We start from the raw sequence: 10,888 nt of genomic DNA, 5'->3' as shown, positions 1-10,888 counted from the left end.
TTGTAAATATTTTGATATACATTTATTTACTAAACAAATAAAAATTTACATATTTTAAAAGTTATAAGACAACTCGATACTTTTCTTCTTCCGTATACCATTCCTTATTTTTTTGTACGGTATATTTCCAGTACTCTGCAAACATATAATAAATTAATAAAATAAAATTTATATTATTAAAAGAATAAGAAAAATTTTTTAGGCTGCTCTATCTCTAGATAAATAATTAAAAAATTACCTTGTATCTTGTGAACTATTGACATTTTTAAAGATATGAGCTCATCCCGGTGTTACACTCATCAAGACCTTTCATTTGAGTACCCACATCAATTTTTCATATATTTATATATTTTATATATATATGTATATATGAAAAATATATAAAAATGCATGTGGGTACTCAAATGAAAGCTCTTGATGAGAGTAATATCAAAATGAGCTTATATCTTAAAAAATGTCAATATTTAAAAAAGTACAGTTCAATTTAACAAAATTCCTTATTTAATAAAACAAAATTTTTCTTTATTTTTAGTTCACAAACCAAGGCAGTCACATAGTGACTGCAAGGTTGCTCCATAAAAAATTAAACAAAAAAATTACTCACTTATATGACTCTGTAAATTTCCAGCAAAGCCACCGTACTCGGCAGGCAGTAGCTGTTTAGGAATACTTGAAAAAAAATCTTGACTGGTCTTCGAGTAGACATTGACTTTTGTACGCATTTTATGACTCATAAAGCTTTTAAATATGTTTAAAATTCCATTAACGTAAATGGGCGCGTTAATGAAATTGAGGGAATTTATTTTAACTGGATAGCATCCTTGCCAAGAGTGTACGAGTCGTCGTACCACTCTCGGTGTCATTTGAAGACCGTGTCCCAAAGTGACATTGCTCATATCGAAGATTACAATCGCTCCGATCGTTGAAACTGTCATATTATCTTTTATAGCGACATCTAATAACATTTTACCTGTCTTTAATATTTTTAAAAATGAAAATTATTTTATTTACAGACAAATAAATTTATATAATCTCGGTTTAATCTATTCTACCTTGATAACATTTGCTATTTTATGCTTGTAGGGGTCATGAATACTGACACGTATAATTATTATCATTTTTTCTCCATCGTTTTGCTGTTTCAAAGGTATGAATACGCTGGAAAAATTTTTTACATTAATAATCTCATAAAAAAAATTTTTTTTAGTGTCTAAATTATAAATGAATTTAAAAAAAAATTGATGACATTAAAGTTAGCAATTATTTGATGATTTTTGAACTTTTTTTAACAAAAAAATTTTTTCTGAAGAATTATTTTTAAAAAATTGCATTTATAATTTTAAAAAAATTTTTTCATGTCAATATTTTGTTCTAATTTTTTTTTTTTTTGGCATAATTTATTTATTAAAAAAATTATTAAATATCTGATAAATTAAATGACATTAAAATTATCAGTCATTTAATTATTTTTGACAATTAAATTTGTTGCAAAAATTGTATTTTTAATTTTTTACAATTTTTACACGTCAATTTTTTTTAAATAATTTTTTTGGACTAATTTATTTTTTAAAAAAATTCTAAAAATTATTAAACATCTGCTACTTTAATTATCATAAAAATTTTACCCTAAATCTAGCAACTCTTGAAGCTCTGGCAAAAATGGATCTCTATTATCAAACCATTCGGGACACTTGGATCTCTGAGCGTAGTAATTATAAATTTTTTCTTGCGTCTTCGTTACATCATAATTACAGCACCTTAGAAATTGTAATAAAGTGAATTTATCTAAAAAACAAAAAATAGTAATAAATAATTTTCTGAAAAAAAAAAAAAGCGGCAATTTAAATTAAAATTAAAATTACAATTCAATGACATAAGTCATAAACTTGAGATTACATGTAATATAATGTACTTACCTGTACGAGCGTACAGCTTATTATTAGAATGAACCCACTGTCTAATTTCATCAATCTTCTTAGCAACTGTCTCGTCATCTTCATTTGACAGATCAATAGAAGCAAAGCTCTTTTCACTTTGCGGACTTTGTACATTGCTTTGTGATGAACCCAACATTTGAACTCTTTGTGTTCAAATCACTTTGTTGTGACAGGCAATTACTTAAATACCTTCTATTAAATTATTTTTCGCTAATTTTTTTTAATTTCACTATTGAGTAACACTTTAATATTTTTAAATTATAGTTACACTCGATTTTAATAACTTCGTAATAATGCTGGAGTTTATACAGAAAATTAAAACTTGTGGGCGTAAGGAAATTTGATAAGTGTTCGTTCTTGGTGTTAATAAAGCGTTTTAACGACACTGAAGTTGACAGACGTTAAAAAAATTTTATAATTCTATAACAAACTAAATTATTACAAAAAAAATTTATTTAAAAAATTCCACATATGAAAATGAATAAAAATTACATGTGAAAATTTTTAAAAGAATTTTTTTATTGTAATTGATTTGCTAATAAAATTTTTTAAATTGACAGCTGACGACTAACTTCGAGACGAGTATTATAACGTTTTATCAATTTTATCACAGAGAAAAAAAATAAGTCCGCGGTCAATGTACAGTTATATTATTCATCACGTATTTCTTTTAAATATGCGCTCAATTTTTTCTTTTATCTTAAGTATGTATTGAAGGTCTATAACATTAAAGTTAACCGACAATTTTTAATTATTTTATTTTTTTTTTTATTTATTAAATTAGAACAAAAAATTATTTTAAAAAAATTGCATTTTTAATTTATTAAAATTTCTACATGTCAATTTTTTTAATAATTTTTTTTTGCTACAATTTATTTGTTAAAAAAAATTAAAACAATTATGAAGTGACAGCAAAATTTAATGTCATTAATTTTTTCAATAAAAAAAAAATTATAAAAATTTTTAGAAGTCGGCTAACTTAATTTTCATTGAAAGTCTTATTAATTTAATTATATGATTCAAATAATTATAATTAATTAATTAATAATTGATCAATTTTTTTAATAAATAATAAAAAAATAAACAACAAAAATTGATTCACCCCAGAACATTCTAAATTTGGCAACAGCTGACTGACCCCAAAATGACAGCTGTCAATCTCGCTGACATTTGTCTAAATAACTTCACCTGTAACCTCAAAAAAACTCAACTCATTATATATTTTTAATTGATGATTAATAAATGAGATAAAAATAGTTACACACGTGGTTTATTGCAATTATTGTACGTTAAGTATCAGCTGTACCGACAACTTTCCCTCTTAATTATTTCAAACTCCAGAATCTCCAGTGGTGGCAGCACAGTACGGTGAAGAAATTAAAATTGGATGCGCGCGCATCTTGAAATTGATATGTGTGACTTGGTACACATATACACACATGGAAAACATACTGTGAAACTTTTTCCAAAGTTATGTGTGGAGAGGCATCTAAAAATAAACAATATACTGGGCACAGATGTTCATAAGCACGTTATATTATACAATTTAAAATTTTTGTTTTAAATTACTTAACAGTGACTTCGAGACCACACGGCTTATTTAGCTTAAAGGTAACATTTATTTTATTATTTTATTTATAATTATCTTAACCTAAAATAATTATTTAAAGAAAGTGTATTTTTAGAAACAAAAAATTTTAATTTGATAATTAATCTATTTTTGTTTCGATTTTTTAGGAAAATAAAGTGACAATTAATAGTGTAATAATTTATAGAAATTTTAATGAGTTTATATTTATATTTCTCATCGTATAACACTGGAGTTGAAAGACATTAAAAATTTTTTTTAGAATTTTGGAGTAATTAAATTATTAAAAAAAAAAATTTAATTAAAAAGTTTCAGATGTAAAAATTAATAAAAATTACAAGTGAAAATTTTTAGAAGCATTTTTTTATTGTAATTGATTTGTTAAAAAAATTTTTATAAGTAACAGCTGATCGCTAACTTCAGTATTATTAAGATTTTTGTATCAATTTTGAATGTCCGCAAGAAGTTTTGACTTCATGACCAATTAAATAAATAAATAAAAATAATAATAATAATAATTTATTTAATTAGATATGTCGAATGAGGATCGGATAAGATTTATATTGTCAGATTTGGGCAAAGCAACATTAAGAGGAGTAAAAAAGTGCCCAAAATGCGGAACATTAACCGGATCAAGAGGATTGACTTGTAAAAATAAATACTGTGATGTTATCTTCAAAGAGTCTGGAGACAGATGTAAATTATCAACCAAGGCATGTAAATTAATAACAAATTCTCTAGCCCAAATATTTTCAATAAGAATCCGCGGTAAGGGTCCTGATTACCGAGGATTCGTCCAGTTGCCGGTTGTCAATGCGACAGTACAAAATGACATGACGACAGTCATCACCAAGACCTCGTCGCTGTGCTTCGTGGAGAGCTGTCAAAAGAGCTTTGACACCGGAGTGCTCCAGTGTCACGAAGAAGACAAGGATGCCGATAAAAACGAGGCTTCTTCAATGTGTCAGCATATCCAGGCAGCCTACAAGTGCTACGCGGAAGCGCAGCCATTGCCTCTGAAAAATTCTTTATTGTCGACGTTGAACGTTAGCTGCGAGATGAAGAAAAAAATCTGGTGCCTGGCTACTGAATCAATTGGTCCACTAGTGCAGAGGATATCTAAAAATATAATGGCTGTTAAGTGTAAGGCTTCGCCTAAACATCCACTCGGTTATTTGCATATTATTTTTTTTACCATTAAAGTTAAAGATAAAACAGAGTACAAATACACTTGCGAGTGTCTTGATTCTGTAAGTTATCCTCTATTAATTTTAATTTTATGACACTGAAATTAAAAGACACTTGACAATTTTTTTTTTTTTTTTTTTTTTTTTTTTTTAAATAAATTAAGTCTAGAAAATTATTGCAATTAATATAAGCCATTAAAGTTAGCTGTCACTTGACAAATTTTCAATTTTATTTAACAATTAAATTAATTTTAAAAAAATTGCATTTATAAATTTAAAAAATTTTTAAAGATGGAATTTCTTAAAAAAAATTTTTTTGCTGTAATTTATGTGTTAAAAAAATTCTAAAAATTATCAGGTATCTCTCAATTTAAATATAATTAATTAAATAATATTTATAATAAAAATTGTAATTTTTTTTTTAGACTAACTCAAAAGCAAATGACAAAAATGTCGATAAATCAACTGTAAGTTATTTATTTATAAATTGCTAATTTTTGGTATTGATTATTGTTATTATTATTTTTTTTTTTTTTTAGTCAGAGTCTAAGACAAAAGATAAAAGATGCGTACATTTTTACGCAAGTATTTGTGCCTTCAAAAGCGACCCGAAATTATGTGAAGAGTTTGACTACTACATAAATCTGGACGAGAATGAGCGCAGAGAACAAAAACAGCGTGAGCAGGAACTGAGAAAGCAATTAGAATTGCAGAAGAAGCAGCAGCTAAATGAAATAAGTCTCCAACAAGATGCTGATAAATTAATTGAAATAGGTACATAATAAATAACACCTTTGTTGTAGAGAAATAAATTTAATATTGTTGTTAATAAAATTTCCCCAGATTTTATTAACAATATTTTAACAGATTTTGGACCTTTGGATGATCACCATTTACTTATTCTGCATGACGCATTCAATGAGTCCCAGGGGTTTGATGGAAAACTGGATATAGACAGTATACCGATTGATCCTAATATACTTGAGAGTAGTATTGGAGAGATAAACATCAACCAAGGCGAATTGACAAACAGTATCGATAATGTAATTAAAAATTTTGACTATTCTGGCCACAAAATTTTGTTTATTCTCTTAATAATGTAGATTATTATTTTTAGATTGATGCTAGTTTGGAAGAGTCGACTTTCGCAGACCTACAAACAATAAATATTGTCGATCAATCCCTGACTTATTCTAAATACATTATTAATGATGAAGAGAATGGATATTTATTTAATAACGATTATAGTGTACATACATATATTGATGGCCAAAATATAGGATTAGAAAATATAGTTGGAACGCAAGTTAATGCTAACAGTACAAATAAACATAAAAACATAAATATTGTTGATGTCAGAACGTTACCTAACAGCAAAATGATTTCATCGATAAAACGCAAGCTAGATAATGAATCCTCGGATTTGGGTACTATTAGTTCTGTAATTAGTGATAGTTATGACGAAAAAATCGTACAAAGCAACAAAGCTAGTCAATTAAATGTGAAGAGAGCCAGGACGAACCACCTGGTGATAAAAAGGCGTAATAATCAGTACAAAAAAAATGAAAATTATCATGAGAATGTTAATGAGAGTAATGTCAATGTGTCATTTATAAAATGGCTATCATCGGTCACTGAGAGGATAAATCAGACGATGCACTTCCAGTTCGACGGCAAGCCCGAGCCGCTGGTTTTCCACGTGCCCCAGGTATTTTTTGATTGCTTGCGCGAGCGAATCTCCTGTGGCGGCAAAAAAAAGCGGCTGCCTAATTCGATCACCGCCTTTGTTAGAACGGACGCAGTGCCTCTGGGCACTTTTACCAAGTACACCTGGTTAATAACTAATATATTTCACGTCAAGAGTATTTTTGAGACTCCGATTATCCCTCTGGAGATTACTCGGAGCTTCATTCAAAATTCTGATGGCTCTTATGAATTATATAAGCGACAAGAGACGGATATTGATCACTTCAAAAAAACTGATAGGAATGCTTTGATAAAGCCTCTGGAATTGAAAACATTTTTAAAAGTTGGTACGTGTATTTAATTATTTAAATTATTTAATAAATAATATTTTGATTTATTAAATAATGACTTTTGTTAAATTGTGCAGCTACAAAATTTTTTTTTTTTAGGATACACGTCACCGAATCAACGAGAGCCGACACCGTTTGTAATCGAGTGGATACCAGACCTCCTGCCTGTATCCAAAATAGGAGAACTAAGGATAAAATTTGAATTTGATCATAAAAAAAATGATCCGACTGATCGCGGGCTGAAAAAATCCCTCTAGATTATATATATTTAATATATATACAATTATTTATTTTTATTAAATAATCTCATGTACCAAGTACAATTATTTTATTTGCAACCAACGATTTAATATATATTTAATTTTATTTAGTGCCAGTCAACCTTGCAGCACTTTCAATTTAGTCATTTATTTATATAAAATCTATTTTATTCCTATGACATTAAATTTATTTCGAAATGATTCAATGAATTATGTATATATCTATAATTATTATGATTGTTATTAATATTATTATTATTATTATTATTATTATTATTATTATTATTATTATTATTATATAAAATAAATACATTTATACAGAGTACAAAGTTCAAAAAATAATTTATAATATTATTTATACTAAAATTAGCAGACATTTAAATTAAAATTTATTTAACAGATATTTGATCATTTTAATAATTTTTGTAGCAAGAAAATTATAGTAAAAAAAAAAAAAAAATTGACAGAAATTTTAAAAAAATTAAAAAATGGTGAAATTACGAATAATATTAATGCCGTTGATTTATAAAAATTAATTTAGAAGATATTTGATAATTTTAAGAATTTGTTAAACAATTTAATTATGGAAAAAAAATTTTTTTTTAAATTAAATGCAATTTTTTAAAAATTGTTTGAAGTTGACGGACATTCAAAATTTTTTTAGATGTTATAGCAATTTAATTATTATAAAAAAATTTAATTAAATAATTCCACATGCGAATATTAATAAAAATTACAAGTAAAAATTTTTAAAATCATTTTTTTATTATAAAAATTTTTAAAATTGACAGCTAACTTCAGTATCATGAAAAAAAATTTTTTAAATCGTCAAGTGATAATTTTAATGTCATAAAAAAACATTGACGTGTTTTTTAAATCAATAAAAATAACAATTAAAAAATTGTATTTAGAATTAAAAAAATTTTTTTTTAATAAAAATTTTTTAATGTTAGCTGATTTAATTTTTATAAATTATTCAACTCAGCAATGTACTCTAGATCTTCTATTTTTATTAATTTATTTAACATATTTTTATTTCTTTTTCAGATATTCCTATTCCGTATCTTACTTATATTTTCGGAGCGCTATAAATCGGTATATTTATATATCCATAAATAGTATATATACTTTCTCATCTTTCCAAGCTACTAGAGTCAAGCCGGAGACTAATAATTAAATCATCAGATAAATAAAATAAAAAGTAAAATTATTAAATAATAAATACCTTTTAAAAAATTAATAACAAATAATTCCAGGGTGAAAAACAAGCAATTGAACAAGTTGAGCCGGTTGGTTTTTGAAAACGGAGCTGAACATAATGGCGAGCGCACAATGCGCGAGAACGGTTTACCAACCAGCGTAAGAGTAGTTAAAAGAAGGGCGCGTACGGCATACAGAAGAGAGCGGAAGTCACTGATGACGTACAACTCGCATATGTAGTGTACAATATGTGCTTAGAAGCGGGCAGCGGTCTTCCATTTTCTCGAGGCTTTCAACCAACATAGAGCACGTGTTTGTTGCCGGTTGTCCTTTATTCTCATCGCATTTAATTAAACCTTCAATATACTTTTGTTAACAATTAACTAACCTTGTTTACGTCCTCGAGCTCTATAATTACTCCGATTATTTATTTGTTGTAACTAATTAAGTTGTAATAAATACAATGAATCCTGAAAAGCTTAAAAAGTTACAAGCACAAGTTAGGATTGGAGGTAAAGGTACACCTCGTCGTAAAAAGAAGGTAATTACTTACATTAAAATTATTATTCTCTTTTTTTAATAATACTAAAATTAGCCAACGCTCTAAAATATTTTTCAACAATTAAATTACAAGTAAAAAAATTGCTAGTGAAATTATTTTAATTTTTTTCACATTTTCATTTTTTATTAATTAAATAAATTATTAAAATTTTTAAATGTCGGCTAATTTCATTTTTATGTTAATTATTTTATCAATATAACTATTATTGGTTAGATTTTTATTTTTGTCTCAATGATTAGACAAAAATTAAATTATAATTGTTATCATGATAATAATTAACGATGAAACTAAAATTAGCCGACTGAAAAATTTTTTTTATTAATTAAATTAGCAATAAAAAATATTTTTTAAAAATTGCATGGATAGTTTTTCAAAATTTTTTGTTATAATTTCATTAATAAAAAAAATTTTAATGTCGGCTAACTTAATTTTCATTAATTGACGAAGATTAAACTAGCCAACACCTAAAAATTTTTGGAATTTTTTTTTTTTATTGAAAAAATTGTTAAAAAAAATTTTTTTTGAAATTTGGACTTGTGAAAAATTTGAAAAACTTTTAGCGCATTTTTTAAAAAATATTTTTTAGCTCTAATTTAATGAATGAAAAAAAATTAAAAATGTCTGCTTATTATTATTATTAAATTTTATTTTTATTTGATGAATGTGAGTGAATGCTGGAATGCTTGATTTTTTTTATTTCTTACAATAATTATTAATGAGTCATGCAATTAACTAATAATTATCCCAGGTTGTCCACGCGACCGCCGCGACAGATGACAAGAAACTGCAGAGCTGTTTGAAGAAGCTCTCGGTCAACACGATCCCCGGGATCGAGGAGGTCAACATGATCAAGGATGACGGTACCGTAATTCATTTTAATAATCCAAAAGCTCAGGCGAGCCTCAACGCAAACACCTTCGCTATCACCGGGCACGGCGAGAACAAACAAATCACAGAAATGCTTCCGGGCATACTGAGCCAGTTGGGCCCAGAGGGCTTGACCCAGCTCAAAAGATTGGCTAGCACGGTGGCTGGCAGTGCTGTTGGTAAAGCCACTATGGAGGAGGATGATGAAGTGCCGGACTTAGTTGAAAACTTTGATGAAGCCAGCAAGGAAGAGGTAATTTTATTTTCATTTTTTTATTTTTTAAGTTAATTGAATTTTTTTTATGGCTTTTATTTTTAATAATTTTTAAAAACAATTTTTTAAATTAATTTTTTTATTAAAAAAATTTTTTTTCAATAATTTTTATATTAAAATAAAATTTTTAAATAATTTTTATATTAAAAAAAAAATTATTTAAAGTGAGTATTAAATTTTCCTATTTTGGAAAAATTTAGTTTCTAAAAATAAAAATATCTATTTATATATTTATGTTTATTTTTAGAAGTCAAACATCTGCTATTTAATAAATTATAAAATTGTCAAAAAAAATTTTTTCTCACTCAAAATAATTTTTTAAGCGAAAAAAAAAAAATAATTAAAAATTAAATTTTAATACTTTATTAATTTTTTTATTTTGTTAAATTTATTTATTTTTTTATTTTATTAATTTTTATTGATTTTTTTTTATTTTGTTAATTTATATTGATATTTTTATTTTTTTAATTTTAATTAAAAAAATATATATATATTAATTATTAGTATTAAAATTATTAATAAAAATAATTTATTTATTTAAAAAGGTTGTTACAAAGAAAGAAGTTGAAGAAACTGATAAAAATGCAGTTGACAAAAAAGAAATCATTACACCAGTAGAGGAAAAAAAAGAAGCAATAGTTAAATCTGATGCTTAAAATGGTAATACTTTATCTAATTAATTAATAAACTACTTACCCATCAATTGTCAATTGTCAATAAAAATAATAATAATAAATAATTATTTATTTATTTATAGATTTACTCAGCGGTAAAATAAATGGATGAGTTAACAAACATTAATTGCTTAAGTGAAGATAATTTGTAATTGTATCAAACAATTCAAATCTTTAAACCTTGTGTTATACAATTATATTAATGATAAAAAATAACAGTTAAAGTGGAAACAAAATAATAAAAAAAAACACAAATCGTTGGCCACATCTCTATAACAATAAATTTTACGATACTAAATAGAA

The 10,888-nt window shown here is 25.8% G+C and overlaps 3 protein-coding genes across 7 annotated transcripts; 2 read left to right on the top strand and 1 right to left on the bottom strand.

Annotated features, from left to right (window-relative positions):
* Window positions 1-2: 2 nt before the first annotated feature.
* On the bottom strand, window positions 3-8,352 carry LOC141530593 (retinol-binding protein pinta). 4 transcript variants are annotated; one of them, XM_074247786.1, is made up of 8 exons: window positions 8,234-8,352; window positions 3,203-3,444; window positions 3,040-3,125; window positions 1,917-2,367; window positions 1,626-1,785; window positions 1,053-1,158; window positions 605-974; window positions 3-135 (listed from the first exon to the last, which is right to left on the bottom strand). In XM_074247786.1, the coding sequence occupies exons 4-8, from the start codon at window positions 2,071-2,073 to the stop codon at window positions 62-64; spliced, it is 867 nt and encodes a 288-aa protein (XP_074103887.1). In that variant the 5' UTR covers window positions 2,074-2,367; window positions 3,040-3,125; window positions 3,203-3,444; window positions 8,234-8,352; the 3' UTR covers window positions 3-61. The 4 variants fall into 4 exon arrangements, with proteins under 4 accessions (XP_074103887.1, XP_074103888.1, XP_074103889.1 ...); XM_074247787.1 differs by having other exon boundaries at window positions 3,203-3,426; XM_074247788.1 differs by lacking the exons at window positions 3,203-3,444; window positions 8,234-8,352 and having other exon boundaries at window positions 1,917-2,357; window positions 3,040-3,112.
* On the top strand, window positions 3,412-7,324 carry LOC141530587 (uncharacterized protein C2orf42). Of its 2 annotated transcripts, none has more exons than XM_074247779.1 (7): window positions 3,412-3,548; window positions 4,057-4,775; window positions 5,138-5,179; window positions 5,252-5,486; window positions 5,580-5,755; window positions 5,830-6,745; window positions 6,848-7,324. In XM_074247779.1, the coding sequence occupies exons 2-7, from the start codon at window positions 4,059-4,061 to the stop codon at window positions 7,003-7,005; spliced, it is 2,244 nt and encodes a 747-aa protein (XP_074103880.1). In that variant the 5' UTR covers window positions 3,412-3,548; window positions 4,057-4,058; the 3' UTR covers window positions 7,006-7,324. The 2 variants fall into 2 exon arrangements, with proteins under 2 accessions (XP_074103880.1, XP_074103879.1); XM_074247778.1 differs by having other exon boundaries at window positions 3,413-3,548; window positions 5,556-5,755.
* A 163-nt stretch (window positions 8,353-8,515) lies between the features above and the next one.
* On the top strand, window positions 8,516-10,888 carry Bic (bicaudal). The gene is made up of 4 exons (XM_074247791.1): window positions 8,516-8,749; window positions 9,519-9,890; window positions 10,457-10,571; window positions 10,669-10,888. Exons 1-3 carry the CDS (start codon window positions 8,672-8,674, stop codon window positions 10,565-10,567), a joined length of 561 nt encoding a protein of 186 aa, XP_074103892.1. The 5' UTR covers window positions 8,516-8,671; the 3' UTR covers window positions 10,568-10,571; window positions 10,669-10,888.

Source organism: Cotesia typhae, unplaced genomic scaffold, assembly GCF_013202065.1.
Source record: "Cotesia typhae breed Kobodo isofemale line unplaced genomic scaffold, CoteBio_Ctyphae contig_5, whole genome shotgun sequence".
Lineage (NCBI taxonomy): Eukaryota > Metazoa > Arthropoda > Insecta > Hymenoptera > Braconidae > Cotesia > Cotesia typhae.
The sequence above is the reverse complement of the archived record's forward strand: the minus strand, read 5'-3'. Positions and strand labels throughout refer to the sequence as shown.

Coding starts and splice junctions, on each gene's coding strand:
- LOC141530593 (XM_074247786.1), bottom strand. CDS start 2,073: ATGTTGGGTTCATCACAAAGCAATGTACAAAGTCCGCAAAGTGAAAAG. Junction 1,786..1,916: donor TAAGCTGTACGCTCGTACAG/GTAAGTACATTA, acceptor TTTGTTTTTTAG/ATAAATTCACTTTATTACAA. Junction 1,159..1,625: donor CAAGAGTTGCTAGATTTAGG/GTAAAATTTTTA, acceptor AAATTTTTCCAG/CGTATTCATACCTTTGAAAC.
- LOC141530587 (XM_074247778.1), top strand. CDS start 4,059: ATGTCGAATGAGGATCGGATAAGATTTATATTGTCAGATTTGGGCAAA. Junction 5,756..5,829: donor TGACAAACAGTATCGATAAT/GTAATTAAAAAT, acceptor TATTATTTTTAG/ATTGATGCTAGTTTGGAAGA. Junction 6,746..6,847: donor GAAAACATTTTTAAAAGTTG/GTACGTGTATTT, acceptor TTTTTTTTTTAG/GATACACGTCACCGAATCAA.
- Bic (XM_074247791.1), top strand. CDS start 8,672: ATGAATCCTGAAAAGCTTAAAAAGTTACAAGCACAAGTTAGGATTGGA. Junction 8,750..9,518: donor CACCTCGTCGTAAAAAGAAG/GTAATTACTTAC, acceptor TAATTATCCCAG/GTTGTCCACGCGACCGCCGC. Junction 9,891..10,456: donor ATGAAGCCAGCAAGGAAGAG/GTAATTTTATTT, acceptor TTATTTAAAAAG/GTTGTTACAAAGAAAGAAGT.